Below are 25365 nucleotides of genomic sequence, written 5' to 3' on the forward strand. Positions count from 1 at the left end.
CCTCTTGAGCCATACCTCTGAGTCTATCCATGTGTTGACTTCCCGCGTCACACGTGAGAGGGGGTGTTGAAGTGTATATGTGGATTGCCTAGCCCTTTCCATCAGTTCAGACTTTTGGTTGCGTTGGCTAGTGCATGAAGCTTAAGAGCAGTCACCTCCGTGTGCTTCTGAGCGAAAGCGCTGCTGGTTGCCTCGCACCATTGCCAGATGAGGCGCTGGGCTGCTTCTTGCCGGTGGCCTTCATGCAGGGCACCCCTCACTCCCAGATAAACATTATTGTTTCTTGCCTCACGTTTTGCTGAGATCACATTCACTAACTTCAGTGAGGCTAGTTCAACTCCAGCGTCAGCATCATCTCTCCTCTTTCAGTTCTTTCGAGTTGCCAATCACATCTTTGGAATCTTATGCTTGCCATTTGCTTCTCTCAATTTATTGTTGCCACAAACTTCCTTCAAATATATCCTTCCCTGTTGTTTCTTTCTGCATTCTCAGCTTAATCATCTTCTTCATCACCAGTGTGTTACTTTGGAATGGCTTGGGATGGGCTGGGTTGGGATTTCATGCCAAGGAACTGTCTATGAACAGGGCTTATTCAGAACATGTAGCATCTTCCCCATTTACTGCAAGGACAGTTACAGCTTACACTAATAGTATCTTGTGGCTCCACTTTTTTTTGCTGACCTAACTGGTGTTTGCGTAGTGGCATGCATTTATTGAGTTGCAAATGTTTTTGCTGTCTTACGAATCTAGCATTTTGTCAATGCGAGTGTAGTCTTGTTGCACTCTAATTCAATTTATTGTCCTCGCAGGGCATACGGGATGCAACTCTTGATTTACTGCACATCCTTGTAGCTGTACATGCCGAGGTTTTCATCATTTTCCTGTTCTTCCTTTCATTATTTTAGCATGTGACACAACTACCTTTCCAGGAATAACATGCGTAAAAATGGGCAGATTTCAAACCTTTTTTTTAGTCCGATGGGTTCGTTATGTCCAGTTGTCCACTTCTGCAGTTCTGCTAAGCTTTCTATTGTGCAAGTAAAATGGACAGATTTCAAACTTTATTTTATTTCTGTTTATCTGATAAATATAGGAAAAATATCTTTATATTATAAACTGGATCAATTTTTTTCTGTTTAATGAATACTCAGAGATCCTGATGTTTCGGTAAAAAAGTTAGTCTGTAAGGTGGCTGGTATTAAGTACTAGACAGGGCATTTTCAGTGGTAGCTGGACCTGGTCTCTGTCCTGGAATTTGACAATTTTTGAAGAACTTGGTAACACTGCATTATGTATTTTAATTCTGTTTCCAGTGATGCTATGATGTATTTGTTCTATAACCCAAATTAAAACCATTGTATTTCATTCTGGATAATTTTTGTCTGGATCCTGTTTCCTACTTATACACTAAATAAACACTAATTTAAAACTCTAGGGCCGCTTGTTTTCAGAAACCGCATGACAGGTTGCTGTTGGCAGTTATAATCTATACAGTAAAGTAAGGTACATGGATAAATCTGCTTTAATTCCATCAAAATTCTTTTATGCTCTAGCTTTGTCTTGTTTCAGGTATACTCGGGTGCTAGGCCTTTGTTGGAGAAAACGATGAAAATTTTGGTCGAGGGTTTGGTCGACATCTTTCTTAGTCTTTTTTATGAGAACAAGGCCAAGGATCTCAGAACGTTGGATGCAAATGGTTTTTGTCAGCTCATGCTTGAGGTAAGTTATGTACTCCCTCTGATCCATATTAATTGTCGCAGACTTAGTACAAAGTTAGTAGAACTTTGTGCTAAATCTGTGTCAATTAATTTGGGCCGGAGGGAGTAGTTACTTTTGTTTACCGTAGGATTATTTATGAGCCTTTACTATGCAGTTGTTCAACTAGTCAAGTTAAGCACTCTCCTTTTTGTTATATGCTTGCAGCTTGAGTATTTTGAAACCGTGTTAAACACATACTTCTCTACTGAGGCACAACAAGCTCTGAAATCTTTGCAAGAGAGTTTGTTGGAGAAGGCCTGTGAAAGTGGCAGTGAAGATGCTGCATCAGATGATAAACAAGTGCCATCAGTATCACCGGATGATTTGCTTGTAAGTATTCCAAACATTCATGCCTGTCCATGAAATTGTGATACATGAAAAATTCATCTAGTAGAGTACCATCACAGTAATCTATTGAAATATAGGCGTGCTGTGTATGCCTTGATATTTATGATCCTTTGGACTAAGCTCGATTACATTGAACTAAGTGTTCTTTAGGGTAAGTTTACTTTTGCAACGGACATTGTATAATCGGAAGTCTGTGTTTTCCCCAGGCTCTTGCTCAGCAACACGGCAGTGATCTGCTGCAAGGGGAGCTGGAGAGAACCCGATTAAATATAGCATGTTTTATGGAGCCAACTCTTCAATCAGGCTCGAAAACTTCAGCTTATTCGTCTTACCAGGCACCAGCACCACATCATCCCCAGGCTCAAGTCTCCTCCCCTAGTTTTAGAAGGCAGCAGGCAAGTTCAAATTCTCCCATAGTCTCTAGAAGACGCCGATGAACTAAATGCTGAGAGCAACATTTTCTTTATCGACGTGGCCTCTTCCTTAAACTCCCTTTTTTAAAAAGGAAGTCCCTCTTTTCTTGGGTTGCCTGTATTTTTTTTCCATTCATTGTAATTAGCATCATGTTGTGTATTATGAATTTTGATCCATTCTTTTGGTGTTGTATTATAAAAGGGCAGGGTACAGGTGCTGCTGTACGGGACTTTGTACTTGTGTAATCTCCAGAAACTGGAATTGTTATTTCCATGTTTTCAGAAGATACCACTGCAAATTATACTTGTTTTGAACCAAGTGATACTCCCTCCATTCCTTAATATAAGCCTTTTTAGGGATTCCAATATTACATATGGAGCAAAGTGAGTAAATCTACGCTTTAAAATGCGTCTACATACATCTGCATGTAGTCTGTATTGAAATCTCTAAAACGTCTTGTATTTAGAAATGGAGGGAGTAGATCTTATCTTGCGTTGTCTCCTGTTAAATGTAATGATGTCTCTTGTTGTCTGAGCCTACGTTTGAACCTCACACTGTTTCAGCTGAGCGTGTATATTCTAGGCTGAGTTGACGAGTTGTTGCATACTCGAGCGGACAAGGTGTTGCGTTGACAGGCTCGAACTAAGGACTGTCACTAAATTCAGCGAACGCAACCGAAATCAACTCAATTTTGGGGAATTTTGGGAGATCGATTGCTGGTGGATCCGAGCCATAGAATTAGGGTTCGCCAGCCGGAACACGGCGGCTTTAGGGGCCAAGCCCAGATACATCCAGAATGCCCTCTCCACAAGCCGGAGGAGGGTTTAAAAAGGGGTTTGAGCAGGTGAAAAGCAAGAAAGTGACAGGTTTAGATATTACAGAGCTGCAGTAAAGTTTAAAGGAAGAAAAACTACTGCGGCCGTTCATCTGGAGATCAACGGTTGCGAGCGGGTGTTTTGAGGGCGAAACGGTACGCTCGCTGGAGCCGTAGGATCTCCGATCGACGCTTGTAATGCGCGCTGGCAAATGAAACGGTACTGTTCTGTTTCTAACTGTTGTTTGAAGAATTCCTGTCCTGACAATTCCTCCCGGATGAGAACAGACTTGTCCTCAAGGCTGAAAACCTGGAAAAACTTTTTGGATAAAAGCAGCGTCTTCCCATGTCGCCTTGTCTGCAGCCAGATTAGTCCATTTCACCAGCCACTGAACTACAGGTATGCTTATGTCTGCTTATGTCTCCTTGGACTCTGGGAATTAATTTCCTTTCCAGAACAGCTTCAGGTTGAATGAGAATATGGCCCTCTTCATCCAATAGTGGCAGTTTGGGATTGGGCACTGCATCCGGACCAAGATGTTTCTTGAGCTGACTAACATGAAAGGTGGGGTGCAATTTGCAATCAGCTGGAAGGAGTAATCTGTATGCCACAGAGCCAACTTTCTCAAGAACCTTGAAAGGTCCATAGTACTTGGAGTGTAGTTTCAAGTGCCTGTGTATGCTTAGGCTGGTGTGTCTGTAAGGCTGCAACTTAACATACACCATGTCCCCCACTTCCAGTTGTTTGTCAGATCTCTTCCTGTCAGCAAAATATTTCATTCTCTCCTGTGCTTTCAGTAAGTTCCCTTTGATCTGTTGGGCAATGGCATCTCTGTCCAGTTCTGCTTGAGTGTCATCCCCTTCAGATGGAGGTAGCATGAGTTCAGCAATAAGAGGAGGTGGTTTGGCATACAGTGCCTGGAAGGGTGTCATTTTGAGTGAGGTGTGGAAGCTTGTGTTGTACCACCACTCAGCCATTGACAGCCACTTGTGCCATTTCTTGGGATGAGCAAAAGCCATGCATCTCAGATAGTTTTCCAGGCATTGGTTCACTCTTTCTGTTTGGCCATCAGTTTGAGGGTGGTAGGAAGTGCTCAGATGTAATTTCACTCCCATTTTGGTGAACAACCTTTGCCATAGCTGGCTTGTGAAAATTCTGTCTCTGTCAGTGACAATGACAGTAGGGAGGCCATGCAGTTTGAAAACGTTGTCAGTGAAAGCTTGTGCTACAACTTTCACAGTGATGGGATGTTTGAGAGCAATGAAGTGGGAGTATTTGGTGAACCTATCCACCACCACTAGAATGAGATCTTTGTTGTCAGACTCAGGTAGGCCCTCTACAAAATCCATGGAGATGTGTGTCCAAGCAAAATCAGGAACTGGTAGGGGCTGTAATAACCCAGGTGAAGGGGAATGATGAGCTTTGTTGATTTGACACACAGGGCATTGTTGCACAAATGCTTGCACTGCTTTCCTCATTCCAGGCCAGGTGAACAGAATTTTCAGTCTGTGGTAAGTAGCTCTTTCCCCTGAGTGTCCTCCCAATTCAGATGTGTGAAAAGCTTGCAGCAGTGATGTTCTCAGCTCAGTGTTATTGCCAATAAGAATTTTTCCTTTGTATCTTAACACTCCACTTGTAAGTGTGTATGGTGGATGTCCTTTAGGAGCAACAACTAGTTCAGTAAGTAATTCAGAGCACTTTCTGTCATTGTTGTAGCTGTTGACCACTTCCTTAATCCAAACAGGCACTGCAGCAGTAGTGGATAAGGTCAGCAGAGCATATTTCACTCTAGACAGGGCATCTGCTACTTTGTTCTCTTTCCCTTTCTTATATTCCACTGTGAACTTGTAACCCAGGAGCTTAATGAGCAGTTTATGCTGAATGCCTTCAGTGATTTTTTGTTCCTGGATGTGTTTAAGGCTTTGTTGATCAGTTCTTATTATGATTGAGGAAGCAGCAAAGTAGTGTTTCCATTGTTTAAGAGCTTCAATGATGGCGAGAGCCTCCTTGTCATAAGTGGACCACCCAGCTGCTTTGGGCCCCAGGGATTTGCTTAGGAAAGCTATGGGTTTCCCTTGTTGCATTAAAACTGCTCCAATTCCATACCCAGAAGCATCTGCTTCTAAAACAAATGGAGAGGAATAGTCAGGTAATGCTAGAACTGGAGCTTGTGTCATGCTTGTTTTCAGAGTGTGGAAAGCTTGAGCTTGTTTCTCAGACCAAGTAAAAGCATCTTTCCTTAGTGCATCAAACAGTGGTCTGCAGATAATTCCAAAACTCTTGATAAACCTTCTGTAGTACCCTGCCAGTCCCAAGAAACTCCTGAGCTGAGTGACATTTTCTGGTGTTGGCCACTGGGTGATTGCCTCAACTTTAGCAGGGTCTGTGGCAACTCCTTCAGCGGAAATAACAAATCCCAAATATTCAACTTTCTTTTGTGCAAATGTGCACGTAGACATTTTTGCATAAAGCTGATGTTCCCTGAGTGCTTGGAAGACCAATGCCAAATGTTTCAGGTGTTCTCTATAGGATTTACTGAACACCATGATGTCATCAAAGAAAACTAAAACACATTCTCTGAGTAATGGTCCCAATACTGAATGCATTAGTTGGTGGAAAGATGGGGGCCCATTGGTCACTCCAAATGGCATCACCAGAAATTCATATAGGCCCAAATGTGTGCTGAAAGCAGTTTTTTCAATATCTCCCACTTTCATTCTGATTTGGTGATATCCACTCCTGAGGTCTATCTTGGTGAATATAGTTGCTCCATGTAGTTCATCAATGAGATCCTCAATCATAGGAATTGGGTATTTGTTCTTAATTGTATAAGCATTCAGTTTCCTGTAATCCACACACAACCTCCAAGTGAGATCCTTTTTCTTGACTAAGATTGCAGGGGAAGAATAAGGATTACTACTTAATCTAATTATTCCCTTCTGAATGAGGTCTTTTATGATCTGTTCCATTGCGTCCTTCTGATGAAGTGGCATTCTATAACATCTCTGATTTATGACAGGAGCTCCTGGCTCTAAGTTAATTGCATGATCACAAGGTCTTTGAGGAGGCAGGCCAGCTGGCTCCTTAAAAACATCCTGAAAATCATTGAGAAGTTTAGATATTTCAGATGTATGTTCTCCCATGATTTCACTGTCCATTGTGACAGGTTGCATCCACAGTAGGGCTCCAGACAACATGTCATCTAGAAGGTGATCCATTTCTTGTAGAGTGGGAGAGCATGGTTTTGTGGGTAGAGTTTCATCTATGAAGGTGATCATTTTTCCTGTCTCAACTTTGATTGTCAGTGTCATATTTGGGAGGTCAAAAGTGACAGGACTGTGTTTGTACATCCAATCAGCTCCCAATATCATATCATATCCAGTGAGCTTCAACACTCTGAAATCAGAACAGAAGGATTGTCCTTGTATGTTGTACTTTTGTTGAATGCAAGAAAAATCACTGAGTAGTGCTCCTCCATTTGCCATAGTGACTTTAACTCGTTTGGCTGGTGTTAATTCACACCCAGCTCTCAAAGCTAACATAGGAGATAGGAAAGTAGTTGTGCTTCCACTGTCAACAAGTGCCAGGGCCATAGTTGAACCAATCTGTACTTGTAAAGTGAAGGTATACTTTGGCTGCTCTTCAGGTGTGCCATTTGCAGCATGCATGGATATTTTGAGCTGTTGTGAATCGGTGTTGTTCTCTTCAGTGTCAGACTGTTCATCCTCTGCATCCACAATGTATATAACATCAGGGTTAACATTGTTTTGCTCTTGTAGTGCTTGAATCTGCGCTTTCTGTGACATTTTGCACACTTGCTTGTGTCCAGGAAACAAGGGCTCTCTACACTTGTAGCAAATTCCTTTTTCTTAGCTTGTTGTGATGGTAGCTGCAGGAGTGACAAGAGGAGCTGTTGGTTTATTAAGTTCAACAGTGCTCTGTTTCTTGTAATAAGATGTGGAGTTCTTGTAGCTGGTAGGAGTGGGGCAAGATTTCTCTATCCTCCTAGCAAGCCACATGGCTCTTTCAGGTTGGTGACATTCCAGGTGACTCTGAATGTAGGGGTTCAGCCCTGAGATGAAACTGTGCATGTAGTAACTGTCTGGCACTGCAGGATTGTCTCGTCTCATAAGATTCATGTTTTGCTCAAAAGCAGAAATGTAGTGAGCCACCGTACTGGTTTGAGTGAGACTGTGAAAAGCTTTAACATTTTCACAGACCGATGTTCCTGCAAATCTGTCAGTCAGTTGAGAGCAAAATCTGTGCCAGGGCATGTTTGCAACTAGAAAGCCCGTCCCTCGCCACCACTGTATTGCTTCTCCTTTCAGATAAGATACAACAATTTCAGTTCTTTGCTCCAAGGGGGTTCTGGAAGCTTCGAAAAACTGCTCAATGTTTTGTATCCAAGAGTCTGCATCAGTGCCTTCAAACTCAGAGATGTTGAGTTTGGCAGGTTTAACACTCAAAATGTTCTTGCGCACATCGGTATGCAGTGTTCGTGCTCTTTGTGTTTCCTGGCGTGGCCCTTCCTCTTGAATCTCTTCGACTGTTTGGATTGCTCCCTGATTTGGTGCAATATTGCTCTGAGGAGTGCCCATTTCCACTTTGTTTGCTGTATGGTTGGGATGTCTGTAAGGCCCTTTTGGAGTGCCATCCAAGTTCAACTCTTTTCCTGTTGTTTTGTCAGTGAGTACAACAGAACCAGCTACTGTTACTCCTGTTCGTTCCCCTTGGTTTGCAGTGGACAGTTGCTTAGGCCGGCCAGGAGGAATGGTACTCCCACGGCCAGACTGAGGGCTGGGATCTTCATCCTCTTCCTCTGGTTTATCTTCCTCGATTAATTTTCTCAGGCTCGCCTGTATCTTCTTGAAATTTCTGTCGATGCTAGCAAAGTTCCTGTTGACTGTTTCAGTGAAATCATAGAATTCCTTCTTGTCATCCTCTCTGTTTTGCCTCAAGGCCTTGATATCCAGCTGCAGAGATTCAAGTTCTAGCGATGCAGTGTCCACTGTATCGTCCTCTTTCGCCATCGGGTCCAGGGGCGGGTTGATCATCCAGGTGTTGCTCACTGGCCCGAATTGTTCTAGGGAGTGGAGGGAGGGGTTTTACTCCGGTGTGCCGGAAACCTGACCTCGTCTGATTCCCCCTTGCCGTCGCCGGAGAGATAAAGAAGCACTGGAGGGAAGGGTTGGGTGGGATTTGACACTGAAGAAGAGTTCTTCAGAAACCACTAACCGGTCCGATCCTGCTTCCGAATTCGTCTACCGCCGCCGTCCACGCCCAGCTTCACACCGCCGCCCAGCCTCCTCCAGATCCGATCTGGAGTCCGCTAAACGCCGCCTCCGAGGATAAACCTTGCTCTGTATACCACTTGACAGGCTCGAACTAAGGACCGTCACTAAATTCAGCGAACGCAACCGAAATCAACTCAATTTTGGGGAACTTTCGGAGATCGATTGCTGGTGGATCTGAGCCACAGAATTAGGGTTCGCGAGCCGGAACACGGCGGCTTTAGGGGCCAAGCCCAGATACATCCAGAATGCCCTCTCCACAAGCCGGAGGAGGGTTTAAAAGGGGTTCGAGCAGGTGAAAAGCAAGAAAGTGACAGGTTCAGATATTACAGAGCTGCAGTAAAGTTTAAAGGAAGAAAAACTACTGCGGCCGTTCATCTGGAGATCAACGGTTGCGAGCGGGTGTCTTGAGGGCGAAACGGTACGCTCGCTCGAGCCGTAGGATCTCCGATCGACGGTTGTAATGCGCGCTGGCAAATGAAACGGTACTGCTCTGTTTCTAACTGTTGTCTGAAGAATTCCTGTCCTAACATGCGTATATTAGTTTGTGCACTAGTATATACTCCTACATTGTACAGTTGAACCTGGGTTGTAGTAATTGTATTCTTTGGTACTTGTCTACAGCATACACCTCCGGCTTCCTCAAGATTTGCTAGGCTTGAGGGGATCTTCTGATTGTAATTGGATGGAAGAGACGCCTGCTAGCATCATACCTCTTTTAGTGGATGATGATGAAACTCTGATTTCAGGTTTTTTTTGTGCTGTCCAAAAAAGAAAAAACAAACCTCCGGTTTCTTCTGTTTTACTTGCTGTGTTATTACATTGTTTTTCCAGTAGGCTTGCAATTTTCGCTTGTATGTTGACGAACGCAGTGGATCCATAACCTTCATTCCTCACTCTGTTTGTGTGCGGCCATACTATAATTCTTCATCATCGATCGCTCCATACGCTTTATTTACTGAAGATTCGGCCATTGCGTGCGCTTTGATTTGTCTCGCATTGTTGTCAGCAAGCACGTGTTGCAGGCTCGAGATCCGGCTCCGGCCTCCAGAAGTCAGCACAGCGCAGCAGCAACGGTTTATATATTTTGGTTGGAGCGGGACCTACGCGGCTATGCACAGCACAGTTGCACCTGCACCCACACCACTACGCAACATGCCGTGGTCGACTCCTCGGGAATGGAAGAAGGAAGGCTACCACCCACCACCCCACAACAACGTTATCCTCCCACTCCTAGACCGTGTCCACGTGTTAGCACTCTCCCAGACCCACCCAGAGCTGCCTGCCTATCTCCGCCCCGCCAATCAACGTCTCCCGTAGTACCACCCTCACGCACGCATGGAGGAGAGCATGGTGCAGCCCAAGAGTAGGCCCCGCGAGTGAGCCCGCCCGCCCTCCGCCCTGCCTGCCATGGCAGCCTCCCTCCTCCTCTCCCCCTCGGCTCACCGCCACTGCATTACCACGCCCACCAGGGGGACCGGAACGCAGTGCCACACTGCAGCTCGGCGGCGCCGGCCGCGGCCGCGGGGCGCGGTGCTGGTGGCGAGAGGCGCCGCGGTGCCTCCCGAGCAAAGCTTAGCGCCTCACTACGAGACTCTGGGCGACGCCAAGGCTGCGCTCTACCATGCTCTCGAAGGTTCGCCTGCTGCTGCTGCTGCTGCTGCTGCTGCTGCCATTTGGTGCCCCCTGGGTGGTTCCGAGCTGACTCTGACTTTCTTGGAAAAAAAAGGTGTCGACAGAGGAATATTTGGCATAACCTCCGCGAAAAGGTCCGAGATTCATGCTCTGGTGGAGCTCTTGGAGTCCCGGAATCCTACACCGGATCCCACCCACAAACTGCAGGACAAGGTACTCCTACATGAAATGGTCAGAATATTCTTCAAATTACCAGTACTAGTTCAGCTATGTTGCCCCTGGTATTGATAATAGGAGTACCTTATTTGGGCCGCGGTAAATTCAAGTGTTTGACTCATTCTTACAACGCTCTTAAGCTTAAGTCTGAGTGCAGATTTTCCTAGCTTGGTATTAGAAAGAGTTATGCTGGCTTTGGGCAGGGCAGTCAATAAATGGCAATTTTTGAAAACCAGAGGAACACTTGCAATTACTGACTCTGGTCTTGAAACGATGCAAGGTGGACGGCTGCTGGAGGCTCATCTACAGCACGATCTCCATACTGGGAAAAAGGAGAACCAAGTTAGGCCTGCGAGATTTCATCAGCCTCGGGGATTTCTTCCAGATAATCGATGTCAAAGAGGTTAGTCAAACGTTGCCCATAAAATTTCAGCATACCAGTGCTAGATTTTTTCCTTTTCCTGTTTAATTTGTTCTATTATTCTTGTATGTATGTAGTCTGTGGCTCATGACATTTCAGCAACCAATGTTAGATTTTTTTTGCCCATGAAATTTCAGCAAACCAATGCTACATTTTTTCCTTTTCCTTTTTAATTTGTTCTATAATTCTTGTATGTATGTACTCTGTAGCTCCAACTGTACAATTTATGCTTTTACACTGCGTAGCGTAGATTTTGAATAGTGAAATGTCAAATGATAATCTTGTTTCCTGAACTGAGCATTGAAATGCAATGAAATTAGGATTCATACACAATACCAGAAACATAGAATTTATATTTTAGCTGTATGAGTAGTTCATGAAACTGAGTGCTATTGTAAAGATTCTACTTCCCAACCAAGTAAGTTTTGATTGTTGGTATATCTTGAAATAAATGGAAATTTAGCGTCACTTCTGTACACCCAAAGGAAAAGGCGGTGAGTGTCATAAAGTTCAGCGCAAGAGCATTGAAGATATTCTCAGGCCAACTTGCTATTGAAGCATCCTACACTATCACTACAAAAACAGTAAGAAATTCTATCTTGTCATCTCTCATGTCTAAAATTTCCTGTGTCTGACTGCTAATTGATGAAAGCCTGTAATTTCCTCACAGCCTGTGGTGTCTTGTTTCAGAGAGTGGGTATCAAGCTTGAGAGTTCAACAATCACCCCAGATCAGGTACAAGTTGTGATCTTTATTGTACCAACACCAAATACATAGTTGTCCTATCCCCTGCGAAATGGAAAAAGTTTTAAATGTTAATGTCGCTGCCAAAAAGAACAAAACTATGTTTTGTTTGGGGACAAGAACGATACCTTGGACTATGTTTATTTGTGGAACAAGAATGATACCACGGTCTATCACTTATCTACTCCCTCCGTTCCAAAATAGATGACTCAACTTTGTACTAACTTTAGTACAAAGTTAGTACAATGTTGGGTCATCTATTTTGGAACGGAGGGAGTAATGTTTATTTTGACCGTTTGTCACATTGGGCTATGCAGTTGATGAATATCTTCCAGAAGAACTACGACATGCTCCTTGCCATATTCAACCCGGAAGGTTGGCTCGAGATAACGTATCCTTTTGGTGTTGCTGAGTGCTATTATACACTTGATTGTTTTTCGAATTGGTGTTTTTGCCACTCTTCTACTTATACGTATAGCAAACCTACTTTGCGTATATAGTCTTCCTCATCAAATTTTACTAGATATGTTGACGAATCTCTACGGATCGGCAGAGATGACAAGGCAAACATCTTTGTGCTGGAGAAAACAGAATCATCTCAAGTGTAAGAAGATCTACGAAGCAAAATGTGTGCAAATAATCGTAGTTTCTGACAATGAGTGCATCAACACTCCGAGAAGATGCCACCTTAACGTATTCCGCGGCACAAATGATTGTTAACAGCTCAGTGCAGATCATCGATTCAGCCACTCATCAATTTCTCCTAAAAAGGACAAGCGACATTCTTTTTTACGACCATAGAAACATTTGTTTTTTCGGTTTTTTAGCTGTGCACTGTCAATGTATCATGTAAGTATGTAACTATGAAAGTTCAGTTACATAGAGAAAAGAGAATTAAACTGCCCCATCATAGGGAGCAACTAAACAACTATCCAATTTTGAAATACAATATTGTTTCAAATATCTGCCAAAGTTTCAAATACTACGAGTACTATTCACTTATCTATTGTCTTATTTGTACAAGGATTTTTTAAATGTTTGACAAAATTTTGCAGCCGCACAAAGATTTTAAAACGACCTGCATATGCGCATTTTTTTAAGATCATGCAACATGGGATTAGCTTGGCATCTAGCATCATGTAATTAAACATGAATAAATGTGTACATGTAGAATATTTTCTCTTTGCCTTCTCATCTAGGGTACCCTGCCATGTTTTCTTAGAACGGCCACCCCGCAGTGTGGGCATCCTTAGAGTAACTCTAGCAGATACGTCATATCGACCCGCTCGCCATAATAACCGTCAGTATGATAATTTTGGACGAAAAAGCGGGTCTAGCAAAATCGTCATCCTGCGCTTGACCGGATAAAACTTTGAGGCTGGTCCAAATCGAGACCACGAGCCTCCATATTTGGCGGTTGGGTGAGGCGTTATAGCGTGCTCTTCATCCACCCAAATCTTGGCGCCAAAGGATTATACGGAAACAATAATTTCTTTGAATTGAGTGACCTAAGGTTTACCAATCAGCGGAGACGTAGGTTGAAAGTGTTCTATCTAAAAAAACTACAACCAAATGCAAGTAGTTTCTTGTGTCCCCAACACACCCAATACAATGTTAATTGTACATGTACACTTGTTCGGCAAAGAGATTGATAATTTAGGTGATAAATTGATAGTTTGAATGGTAATAATATTTTTGTATTTTCAGAATAAATATGAAGTAAAATAGTGTATCAATGCTTGGAAATAAGACCTAGGTTCATACTTTCACTATTGCGAATTCTCAACATCATTAACATAGTTAAAATACATGATATATCCTCAAAATATGTGGTAAAGAATCACTCCAAAGTTCCTCTTTTAATTAGACCAAAGTGGCATGAGTGTAGGTATGGCTGGTCACACCTCTAAGATTATATTTATAATCCATAAGGCACACCCCAATGTAACCTCAAACAACCCCACAAATTATACTAAACAATAACCTAATGATTTTTATTGTTCTGACCATGATCCATGGCCACCCCAATGTCACTACGGGTATCTCCAAAAGATATCCTAGATATGCATGACATAATTTCATTGATTCCCAAAAGATTCAATCCAACATAAAGAATCTCATAGCATTAGCAAGGTTCAATTCACCACAAAAATAATATGACGGGATACATCACATAGTTCAACTTCATTAACAAGGCCCATGATCACAGTCAAGATTGAAACTTACATGATCAAGGGAGAGAGAGAGAGATGGAACACATAGCTACTACTGCATACATGTTGGAATTATTGGGTCTAGCCCATATAATAATTCATATTTTCTTCCAATAATTCAAGGGAAATCCCAGAGGCTTATGTGGCCCATTCATGCATGACAAGGTGGTGTGGAAAATACATGTATGCGTTGCTTTGTTTCTATCATGCAAGAAAGAAGTTGAAACGAATGATGTATACATGGGAGAAGAAACAGAACACTTCATGTGTTTTTAGTACGCTCGTTTCTTCTCTCCTTAATGGTGTTTACTGCGTCTGTTTAATGGTGTTTATTGCACCGGTTTCTCTTCTACTAACGAAGGGCCAGTTTCGGATTCGGGGTTCCGCAAACCCTTGAGAGGTTTGAACTCTGGAGTGCGTGCGAAGAATTCGTCCTCCCCAGTCTGCCTGCTCAACGATTCCAAGGCCTAGCTCGACGAACCCAAGGGACAAGAGACACAACAGTTTATCCTGGTTCGGGCCACCTTACGGTTTAATACCCTACTCCAGCTTTGTAGTGGATTGCCTCGAGGGGCTGAGGACGAACTAGTACAATGGTGGAACAACCTCAGGAGGTGAGGTGTTCTTGTGCTCGATGAGCTGGTGAGCTGGTCTGGGTGGAATGTATCTGTCCGCCCTCTATGGTGGTGGCTAAGTCCTATTTATAGTGGCCTTGATCTTCTTCCCAAATGTAGGCGGGAGGGGATCCCACAACGGCCAAATTCGAAGGCAGACAACTAGTACAAGTTATCCTGACAAAAGTGGTCTTCGCCTGCAAAAGCCTCTGGAGTGATGCTGCAGCGGGCTTCGCGATGACCTCCGTCCTGCCGTCCTGACGGTCTTGGTCTTGTTGCATCGATATGGAAACCTTTGCTTGATTCCTCGGGACCCCGCGCCTACGCTTGCCTCCTTAGCACCAAAGAGGAAACTAGTACACTGCACCCGCTGGCGCCCGCCTGGCCTTGGTCGTCACGGCTCATGTCATGTGAACCTCGCGAGGTGCGCCTTGCATAGATATCTCCGCTCCTCGGGAGCCAGCCTGGGGAGGCCGCCCCTCGTGGAGGTCTTGGTGTCGTCCGCCTCGCGAGGCCTGGCCCCTCGCGAGGGTCTTGAGTTGTTGTTGCCGAAGCTGGGCCGTACCAGGCCGTTGACGGAGCCATGCCATGGGCCGCAGGCAGGCAAGTCTGGGCACCCCCGGTCCCAGGACGCTGACAGTAGCCCCCGGGCCCAAGGCGTGCTTGAACTTGGCTTCTAGGCATAGCCAAAGGGCAAGTGCGGAGCGCCGCGGGCCCCAACCGCTTGCAGCCTCGATCTACGCGTGGCAATTGATGGGACGTGGGCGCCTCTGCTTCCCCACGCACTGCCTTGGCAACCGTCCTTGCCTGACAAAAAGGCTGACGCCCGTTGCGGAGCTTTCATTGCCCTTCCTTCATCTTGCTCCAGATCCCCTTCTCCTTCTCACCCAGATAGACTCCAGATCCACCGAAACTATCCCCCAATCCCGCAGCCGATGGCCACCGACAAGGCAAAGTCCGCGCGCTCGCCCTCCTGGTTCGAGCTTGCCTTGAGCGCGTCCACACACTACAAAAAAATGACACATCCGTGACATTTTGGGCCGAATGAATTTTTTTCCTGTCATACTTATGACACTTCTATGACAATAATTGTGACAAAATACGGTATCATCATAGATGTGGTGGGGTCCTACTTCTATGACAAAAAATCATGACAGAAAATGGGCTTCTCGTCCTGGGCGGGCCAGAGACGCAGCTGCATGACATTCTTTGGGCCGTCCATGACGGAAAAAACCATGGTAGAAGCGAGGGCGAGGAAAATATCGGGGTGTTCCCGGTTACGGTGGGTGGTCGGGGCTGAGCGATGCGCGTTTCTCTCGTACACGCACGCGCGTGGGTGCGAGGCGTTGGGCTCTAACTGAACCCGAGCGATTGCACTGCAGGCTACGCGTTACTGAACCCGAGCGATCGATCGATGGCTGTTAACTGAACCCGATCGAGCGATTCCTTCGCTACTGCTGCTAACTGAAGCCGATCGATGCTGCCTCTAGATGAACAGTGAGCATTGCTGGGGGGGGGGTGTGGATGAACAGTTCCTGGTGAGGGTGGATGAACAGGACCCCGTGGCGTTGCCTCTGGATGAACAGTGAGTGTTGCTAGGGGGTTTGGATGAACAGTTCTCGGTGGGGGTGGATGAACAGGACCCCGAACGTTCGAGCCGGTTGGGGCTGGATGAACAGGACCCCGTGGAGGGCAGGATGAACAGGACCACCTCGTGGAGGGCAGGATGAACAATAGACGGTGGAGGGCTGGATGAACAGTAGCCCGTGGAGGGGTGGTTGAACAGGAGCCCGTGGAGAGGGCTGGTTGAATAGTAGCCGGTGGAGTAGCGCGCGGTGGAGGCGGATGAACAGGAGCCCGTGGATGAACAGTCGCAGGTGGAGGCTGGAGGAGGTCGACAGTGGATGAACAGTAGCCCGTGGAGGCTGGAGGGGGTCGACGGTGGAGATGAACAGTATCCCGTGGAGTCCCGTTTTGCGGTACGCCACACCCCTCCCGATGAACAGGACCCCCGTTTCGACCGTAGTGCTCCAACACAAGTCCGTTTCCTCCGTTTTGCGGTACGCCACACCCCTCCCGATCAACAGGACCCCCGTTTCGACCATAGGAGGTCCGTTTCCTCGGTTTTGCGGTACGTCAGACCCCTCCCGATGAACATGATCTGGCCGGTCGAACACAAGGCCGTTTCCTCCGTTCTGCGGTACGCCAGGCCTCGTTTCCATCGGCTGTTCCGTCCAAGCCCTCCCAATGAACACGACGACGCATTCCGTTCCGACCTAGCCAGTTGGCTACCCATGAACACGACGACGACGCTGTTTCTCCGTTCCGACCCAGCCATGTACACGAGCCCTAGCCGTACGTATGCGCGAGTAGGCGTTCGAGACCCTGCCCGTATGTACGTACGTGGCCGTATTTTCTTTCTTGCACACTGGCCGCTGTACGTGTACATGCTACGTGCGCGCCTCTACTACGACACATGCGTGCCTCTACATCGACCAGTATGTACGTACACGTTCGCGACCAGAATGACAACGCTACGTACGCTTCGACCAGGTGGGTCCCGACTACCAGACACTTCCTTGCGAAGATGTAGCTGGTGGGTCCCATCAGTCAGGGGGGCGAATCGTTTTTTTGCCCGGACGCACTTCCTTGCGTGCGAAGATGTAGCTGGCGGGTCCCAGCAGTCAGGGAGAAATGTTTTTTTTTCACAAAATACGGTGGCCCGTCCGGTGGGTCCCTGCTGTCAGGTGGAGAAATAATTATTTTGCGCGTAATAAGGAGGCACTTCCTTGCTGCGGCCGTAGACCCAGCTGTCAGCCTCTCCACGTACAGTCCACGTCCGATGGAAGCCATTCCTTGACCATGTTGACCACGCCGCGCCGAGAGCACCAGGGCGGTGGACGACGGCGAGGCCTAGGAAGGGGACGACGCCGAGCCGGGGAAGACGCGGTAGTGGAAGCCCGCGTGGAGAGGAGTACGAGGGTTCACTGGTTCAGCTACGGTGTGAGGCTGCCATCGCCGCAGGGCCTAGCCAGCTGTGAGAATAGTAGGGGCGGTGAGGCCTCCGCGGCAGCACAGCCGGCCACGGGAGGCAGGAGCGTGCGGCACGACCGGTGCTGCTTTGGGCGGCTGGAGCAAGAAGACCAGAGGTTGTAGAAGCACTACGGCCGTTGGATGGACATCGTACGGTCACCGGAGCTAGAATCGTTCATATTGACTAAGTTGACAAAGCACTCCGTCCCCGTCAACTTAGTAGGCCCACAAGTCAGCCTCCCACCAAGGTGGGTCCCAACTAACAGGGGGAGTATTCATTTTTTTGTGCGTAATAAGGAGGCACCTCCGGTGGGTCCGAGCTGACAGCGGGGGGAACGTTTTTTTGTGAAATACGTTGGCCCGTCCGGTAGGTCCCAGCAGTCAGGGGGGAAACGTTTTTTTCACCAAATATGGTGGCCCATCCAGTGGGTCCCTGCTGTCAGGTGGAGGAATAATTATTTTCTGCGTAATAAGGAGGCACTTTCTTGCGGCTGCTGTGGACCCAGCTGTCAGCCTCTCCACATACAGTCCACTTCAGATGCACGTTGACCACGTTGACCAGGCCGCGCCGAGAGCACCAGGGCGGTGGACGACGGCGAGGCCTAGGAAGGGAACGACACGGTGGTAGGGAAGACTCGGCAGTTGTTTCCCACGCGGAGGGGAGTACGACTGTACGAGGGTTTACTGGTTCATCTGCCATCGCCGGAGAATAACAGCAGGTGTGGGTGAGTAGAGGGATGGCTAGGCCAGCGATGGGAGTACGATGGGGCGGTGAGGCCTGCGCGGCAGCACAGCCGGCCGTGGGAAGGAGGGAGCAGGTAGTCCCGCCAGCGCTTGTTTGAGCGGCTGGAGCAGGAAGAGTAGAGATTGAAGAAGCACGACGGCTGTTGGATGGACATCCAACAGTCACTGCTTGTGCGTCAACCTATTTTTTAGGAAAGCCTCAAATCTGTGGAAAACAGCATACAACCCATCTGCCATTATTTCTAATAATTTACAACCCATTTGCTAATTCTTAAGGTTTTTTTGGAGCCCATATTTTTTGTTAGCATTACAGCCCATATTGTGGCCACGGTTAAAAAATTATACGAAATTTTGCATATTTCGGTGCGGTCCGAACTGTTTTTAATCCCGAAATTTCGAGTCACATTCAAACTGATTTTAAGAATAAATGTATATCAATATAAAATCCAACAAATTGTCCATGCATAAAAATTAATGCAATTTAAAATCTCGAAATGAATTTTTTTTGAAACTAATTGGTAGTTTGATGTGTTTTAAAAATGTACAACCCATTTCTCATTACTGATAGGCCATTTTCTCGGCCAGCCGAATGAAGCTCTCCTCGTCTTGAAAGATTTGCAGCCCAATAGGCCTGACAAAGCGACTTACTTGGCAAATCACAAAATAACTGGGCTGTGGCCGTGGACCCAGCTGCGGCCGTGGACCCAGATGTCAGCCTCTCCACGTACAGTACTCTTCCGATAGAAGTCGGTCGTTGACCACGTTGACCACGCCGCGCCGAGAGCACCAAGGCGGTGGACGACGGCGAGGCCTAGGAAGGGGATGACGCAGAGCCGGGGAAGACGCGACAGTGGATGCCCACGCGGAGAGGAGTATGAGGGTTCACTGGTTCGGCTGCGGTGTGAGGCTGCCGTCGCCGCAGAATAACAGGGGGTGTGGGTGAGTGGAGGGATGGCCTGGCGAGCGGTGGGAGTAGTAGGGGGCGGTGAGGCCTCCGCGGCATCACAGCCGGCCACGGGAGGCAGGAGCACGCGGCACGACCGGCGCTGGTTTGGGCGGCTGGAGCAAGAAGACCAGAGGTTGAAGAAGCACTACTGTCGTTGGATGAACATCGTACGGTAACTGTAGCTAGAATCGTTCATATTGACTAAGTTGACAAAGCTCTCCGTCCCCGTCAACTTGGTAGGCCCACAAGTCAGCCTCCCACGATGCTGGGTTCTAGCTGGCAGGGGGAGTATTCATTTTTTTTGTGCTTAATAAGGAGGCACTTCCTTGCGTGCGAAGATAGCTGGTGGGTCTGACCTGTCAGCGGGGGGCACGTATTTTTCGCGAAATACAGAGACCCTTCCGGTGGGTCCCAGATGTCAGGTGGAGGAATCAAAGACTTGAGAAGGCATACAAAACAAGCTAGTGTACCAGTAAAGAGACGTTGCTGAGTTTTAGAAAAAAGAGAGACGTGCTCCTGTAGCTGGTTCGAATCCAAACCTAGACTATGACTATATATGGTGCTATGCTACTCTGCAAGTAATGAAACTGACATATCCAACGTTTGCTTCTCCTCTTCTCTACTTACTCTGCCTAGCATCAGAAGCTCTGGCCGCAGCAACCATGTCCGCTGGCTGCTTGTCCACCTGCTTTTCAGCAGGCAACAACCAAATATGCGCCAAGTCGCCACCCATACCATCGCCTGTGGGTCTCATTACACCCCCGCCGGCACGCCCACCGCAGCCGGTTGCTCATAGCAACCCGCTGCCGTTGGTGTGGTGCCACAACAGCAAATCACGCAGAGTCATCCGTCGCGTCTCAACCACAATCCTCAACCCTGGCCGAGTCTTCTACAAATGCCCGAATCATGGGGTAATAATATGTTTAAGTGTTGTTCTGCTGCTTTCAGTTGCTGATTTTTTTAATAGTTTGGTTGATGAACTTCCAATTTGATTCGTGCAGAAAAGGGAAGATTCGTGTGATTTGTATTTCTGGGAAGTTGCTGATGTGGGGGAGTGCAACTACGCTGATTATTTGGTTAGCCGAGGAATCCCAATACCAGCAGGTTGGGGTGTTGGACAAGTAACTGAAGGAACGACAGAAGAGGAAGATGCAGAGCAGAAGGTTAAAGATGCAGTTCATTTGATCATGGCCAAGCAACAGCTGCTGAACGGCCTTGACAGCAATGAGGAGATGAAAGAGCTTGTGAAGATAATGGGCAAAATCATGTGCTCTGTAGGATGATTGTCTCTTTATTTGTAGTGTATGTAGCACTCGTGATGTATCCAGTGGCTATGACATGAGCACTTTGCTGAAACTAGTAATGAATGAGACCTGTGTAGCAGGCTGGGCGTAGTGTTGTGAACATCTAGTGATTTCTATTAACGGAAATCAGGGGGTATCCCCTTTTTCTCATAAATAAATAAATAGCAGAGGCCCTTTTGGTAATAAATAAATAAATTAGCAAAGGACCTGTCGGGTTAGCTTTGTTCTCATTCGAAGACGTCGAGCAAATTGCAGTCCAACAGCAAATTATGTCATCAAATTCAAGTTTCACAGCCAAATATGAGTACAACTAAACAACAATTTCATCATGTTTTAGTCGTCATACAATCACCAAACACAAATCATCATACATAACAAGTGATGTTTTCACAGGAAAATACTAAACAACATGTTCATCAGGTTTCAGTTGTCATAGAAAACACAATTTCACATAGTAGATAAAAAAGTCTTCTGACAGGCAAATACGACAAAAGCAATGTAATCATCATCCGCAGCAGCAGCGTCAACATCTTCGCCATGTGTATCAGTCTGAATCGTAATTCCCCATGGTGTCATCTTCTTCTTCGTCCTCAACGTCCTCGAACGTTGGCTTCTTCTTGATCAACTCTTGTATATCCACAGCACGACAGGCAATCTTTTCGCTGGCGGTGTTGACGTGATGGTTCTCAAAGATATTAGGAACATCTGTGTTATCTTGTACATCAGGAGCAGTGTAAGCATCATCTTGTTGTGCAACTTCATTAAACGAATTCCTCTGCTCAAACCTTTGCACTACTCTCCAGTCATCGCTACGTGCAAATGTGTCTTCCAAGAAAAATATCCGTGTTGCTTGATTTGCCAAAATAAAAGGCTCGTTGGTCTGGTACGCCGCCTTGACATTGATGGATTTGAAATAATGATCAGCTCTGGGTTTTGCGATCCTGGAAAACAGGTTATACCAACGACAGCACAACAGAACCACACACCGATGATCCTCGAAACTGGAGATATACTGCACCGGAACAATGTCTGTTATGTTAGCATACATTTCAGTTGTCTCTTTGTCATACGTATCCATGCTCATGATGGCACTGTTTTGTGTCTTCCTGCTTCGTCTCGTGCAGGGGTGTTGTAGCGCACATCTCCAACAACGCAAGATTCATAATGTCTTACCCGAGTATCAGGACCCATTGCCAGTGAGTAAAGGGCATCATCAACTGCCTGCCCATCCTCCCGCATCTTCTTAACCTATGGTTAGAAAATAGACAAGCTGATCATCTTATGTACTCAATATATTAAAAAAACTGACAGTGCAATTCAAAAGCTTACATGGCTCTTGAACCATTTCGCAAATCCTGCCATAACCAGTTTGTCAATGTTTCTTGGATTTTGCGTCAGTAACTCCTTTTTGTAGATGCTGCACAACATAGTGATCGCGTCAAACATCTAAATATATAAGAATGTGCTGCAAGTTTAGTAGATTACGATGTATAAGCTGCAGTACTTAGCACTTACTTGATATAAGGTAGTATCTCAGGACAGTTATTCAACACATACCAAACCATTTTGTCCAAATCTTTAGGTTTGTCCTCTTGTCGACTCTTCCCTATAACTCGAACAGAATAATCGAAAACATTGAGCCCGGGATTGTCTTCATCCACGTCTTTGCTAAGCTGATCAGATGTTTCAATGTATTTTGAGTAGAATGTCAACGCTTCTGTAGCAATGTAGGCCTCTGCAATGGAACCCTCGGGTCTAGCTCTGTTCCTAACATAGCCCTTGAAAGTGCCTAGCCGCCTTTCAATAGGGTACATCCAGCCATACTGTACTGGACCTCTAAGTAGTGCCTCATCAGGTAGATGAACAGCCAAATGCACCATCACATCAAAGAAGGCTGGAGGATATATCTTCTCAAGGTCGCATAGGATAGTTGGTATCTTGTCTCTAAGACGCTCCAAAGCATCTATCCTGATATTTCTACTGCAGAGTTCCCTGAAGAATTGTCCCAACTCTGCAACTGCTCTGTATAAGTCAGGGCGGCCCAATCCTCTAAGGATAACAGGTAAAACCCTTTGAAGTAGGACGTGGCAGTCATGAGTTTTCAACCCTTGTACCTTGTCTCCATCTGCACCGACTCTCCGTTCAGGGTTGGAAGCAAATCCATGTGGGAATCTCACACGTGATAGGACCTTGCAGAATTCTTTTCTTTTTACCTTGTCCAAGACGTACACAGCTGGTGCCATATCCCGTGGTTTACCTTCATCTTGCACCTGCAAATCCTTTCTGATACCCAGGTGTGTCAAATTAATCCTAGATTTTAAGGTATCTTTCGTCTTGCCTTCAATATTAAGAAGTGTGCCGATAATGCTGTCACATATATTTTTCTCAATGTGCATCACATCAAGATTATGCCGCAGATCCAAATCTTTCCAATACGCCAAGTCCCACAAAGTGGACCTGCGGGTAAACAATAATCTCTCTTCTGCCCTGCCACGCTTCCTTTTCCCGCTACCATTATCAGGATGCTTTCCTGGTGTAATATGCCTGACCTTCTCTAATTCCACTTGCAACTCATCGGCGGTGAGCCTCTTTGGCGCATCACGGTTTTCATGCTTTGCATTGAACACATGTCTTCGGTATTTTCTAGGATGCGGCTTGTCCTTGGCAAGGAAACGGCGGTGTCCAATGTAACAGATCTTGCTAAGTATTGCGTATGGCAGCGGATTCCTATCACAGCGAACACATGCATTGTAACCATGTGTCGTTCGCCCTGACATAGTGCCCAAAGCCGGATAATCATGGATGCACCAAATTATATCAGCACGCAGAAAGAAATCAGCTGGTGGGCTGCTATATAGGTCTCGAGTGAGAACACCCCTCCATAGCTGTTGAAGTTCCTCCACAAGAGGCTCCATGAACAAATCAAAATCCTTTGCAAGACTTTTTGGACCTGGGATGAGCAAGGCCATCATGTAGTTTGATTCTTTGGTGCAGACATTTGGAGGCATGTTGTAAGGGATAACAAGCACTGGCCCCATGCTATATGTGGCGCTCTGGTGGACAAATGGGTTAAATCCATCTGAAGCTAATCCAAGTATAATGTTTCTCGGGTCAGTAGCAAACGTTTCGTGCTTCTGATTGAAGCTTTTCCACTCACTACAATGTGATGGATGGCTCATTACATTCTGATCTCTGAAATCCTGGTTCCTAGAATGCCACAATACATCCTCTCTTGTTTCAGCATCATGAAACAACCTCTGCAATCTTGGTGTAATTGGAAAATGTCTCAGAACATTATGAGGAATCCTCTTCACAGCATCGCCATCTTTCCATCTTGATGATTTGCATTTCGGGCATTCACTTAAGTTGGCATAATCCTTCCGGAACAGAACACAATTATTCTTACAAACATGGATCATATCATATCCAATTCCAACTGCACGAATGAAATTCTTCATTTTACTGTAGGTGTGTGGCAGCTCAGACGCATCTAGGAAAGCTTTGCGGAAAGCAGCCAACATTGCATCGAATGATTTGTTGGTCATCCGCTCAGATGTCTTCACCTGAAGAAAGGTGACCATAGCTGAGAATACTGGCAGCTTATTTCCTGGGGTGACAGCCATGTTGCATTGGTCCAACATGCGAGCCCACCGTTTTTCTTCTGCAGGTGAAAGTTCACGGAATGCACGAGCATTTCGTAGCATTGTTTCAATGTTGGTCAAACTCACTGGCTCCGCCACCACCACCTCCTCCTCCTCTTCCACCTGAGCATCAGGCAGATCAAGATGGTGATCTGCTGCTTCCACGTAGTCAATAACATTGACGTTCACAGCTTCACCATGATGAACCCACCTAGTATATGTGACCGACATCCCATACAAATGTAGATGATTTTGCACAGTTGACTGGGGTCTTGTAACTGAATTCATACAACTGCTACACGGGCAGAGCACATCTGATTTCGGACCACCGTACTCAGCTCTGATAAAGTTCATGAAGTTTTCAACCCCCTCGACATATGCAGCGGAGAATCTTCGAGCAGAAGTTATCCAAGTCCTGTCCATCTGTTAGACATACAAATTAGTTCTTCTACTAGATATTACAGGAAAAACATATATGCTTTTTTATGAAGTCCAGAAGAAAATACCTAGGTTGATGTCTAAAGCTATGGCAAGATATTTGGACAAGCAGATCTAAGTAACGAAATATATGTAAAGATAATTCAGCAAACAGATTTGAGTGCTAAATTATGGCAGGCTGTTTCAGCAGTCAATGAGGCCGAGCACACAGCCATCGAACTATCGAAGGCCATCGCAACAACAAAGATCGAGTATAAAACGGTGTAGAGCTATTTCACCTAACAGATTGGCTACTAGACCATGGCAATTTACGTCACAATAAATATATGGCAGGATATTTTAGCAACTAATCGGCCTTGTCATGCCATCTCAGCTAAGCAGATTGAGTGCAGAACAGGGCAATGAAGCTTCTTAAGCAGAGCATATTGACTGTAAACTACTTCGGCAAACAATGAGATTAACAACGTCTATCAGCTAACATTCAGCGCTACACCGACATGCACGGGGCCTCAGTCTAGAATGCGCGTACCGTGGGAGAAGCTGACTGCCGTGCGTCTCCACACGAACGTCGCCAGCGATGGCGGCGCTGACCGCCGTGCGCCTCCACAAGAACGTCGCTAGCGGTGGCGGCGCGGCTAGAGGACGGCAGTCTACGAGAGCGTACTGTGGGAGCGAGAGGATCGCCGTGCGTCCCCTCGACGAACCGCGGCACCGACGTATCGGCGTGGCGGGGAGGGCGGCTTTGGCGGACGAATGGAGTGGAGGGGGACGGGGGAGGGGAGGGGGGTTT

At 46.3% G+C, this 25365-nt stretch overlaps 2 protein-coding genes across 3 annotated transcripts in view; both read left to right on the top strand.

Moving 5' to 3' along the window:
- Window positions 1-2818, top strand: part of LOC123053283 (exocyst complex component SEC5B) — a gene marked incomplete at its 5' end in the record, with an annotated part of 15951 nt that extends 13133 nt beyond the window's left edge. The window contains 4 exon segments of the mRNA XM_044476739.1: window positions 810-866; window positions 1570-1719; window positions 1924-2088; window positions 2313-2818. Of these exon segments, the coding sequence (XP_044332674.1) occupies window positions 810-866; window positions 1570-1719; window positions 1924-2088; window positions 2313-2543 (603 nt within the window).
- Window positions 2819-9863: 7045 nt separating this feature from the next.
- Window positions 9864-12605, top strand: LOC123053284 (fibrillin protein 5 homolog). 2 transcript variants are annotated; one of them, XR_006425520.1, is made up of 7 exons: window positions 9864-10262; window positions 10356-10474; window positions 10758-10880; window positions 11384-11482; window positions 11569-11633; window positions 11960-12033; window positions 12166-12605. XR_006425520.1 is itself a non-coding variant. In XM_044476741.1 (7 exons), the coding sequence occupies exons 1-7, from the start codon at window positions 10037-10039 to the stop codon at window positions 12248-12250; spliced, it is 771 nt and encodes a 256-aa protein (XP_044332676.1). In that variant the 5' UTR covers window positions 9870-10036; the 3' UTR covers window positions 12251-12605. The 2 variants fall into 2 exon arrangements, 1 of the variants encoding a protein (XP_044332676.1); XM_044476741.1 differs by having other exon boundaries at window positions 9870-10262; window positions 11589-11633.
- Window positions 12606-25365: the final 12760 nt, after the last annotated feature.

Source organism: Triticum aestivum, chromosome 2D (assembly GCF_018294505.1).
Source record: "Triticum aestivum cultivar Chinese Spring chromosome 2D, IWGSC CS RefSeq v2.1, whole genome shotgun sequence".
NCBI classification, from domain to species: domain Eukaryota; kingdom Viridiplantae; phylum Streptophyta; class Magnoliopsida; order Poales; family Poaceae; genus Triticum; species Triticum aestivum.

What these genes read in the sequence shown, in the direction of transcription:
- LOC123053284 (XM_044476741.1), top strand. Translation starts at nt 10,037, where the DNA reads ATGGCAGCCTCCCTCCTCCTCTCCCCCTCGGCTCACCGCCACTGCATT. An exon ending in CAACAATCACCCCAGATCAG is followed by an intron (nt 11,634 to 11,959) that starts GTACAAGTTGTG and finishes TGGGCTATGCAG; the next exon opens with TTGATGAATATCTTCCAGAA. An exon ending in GAAGGTTGGCTCGAGATAAC is followed by an intron (nt 12,034 to 12,165) that starts GTATCCTTTTGG and finishes AAATTTTACTAG; the next exon opens with ATATGTTGACGAATCTCTAC.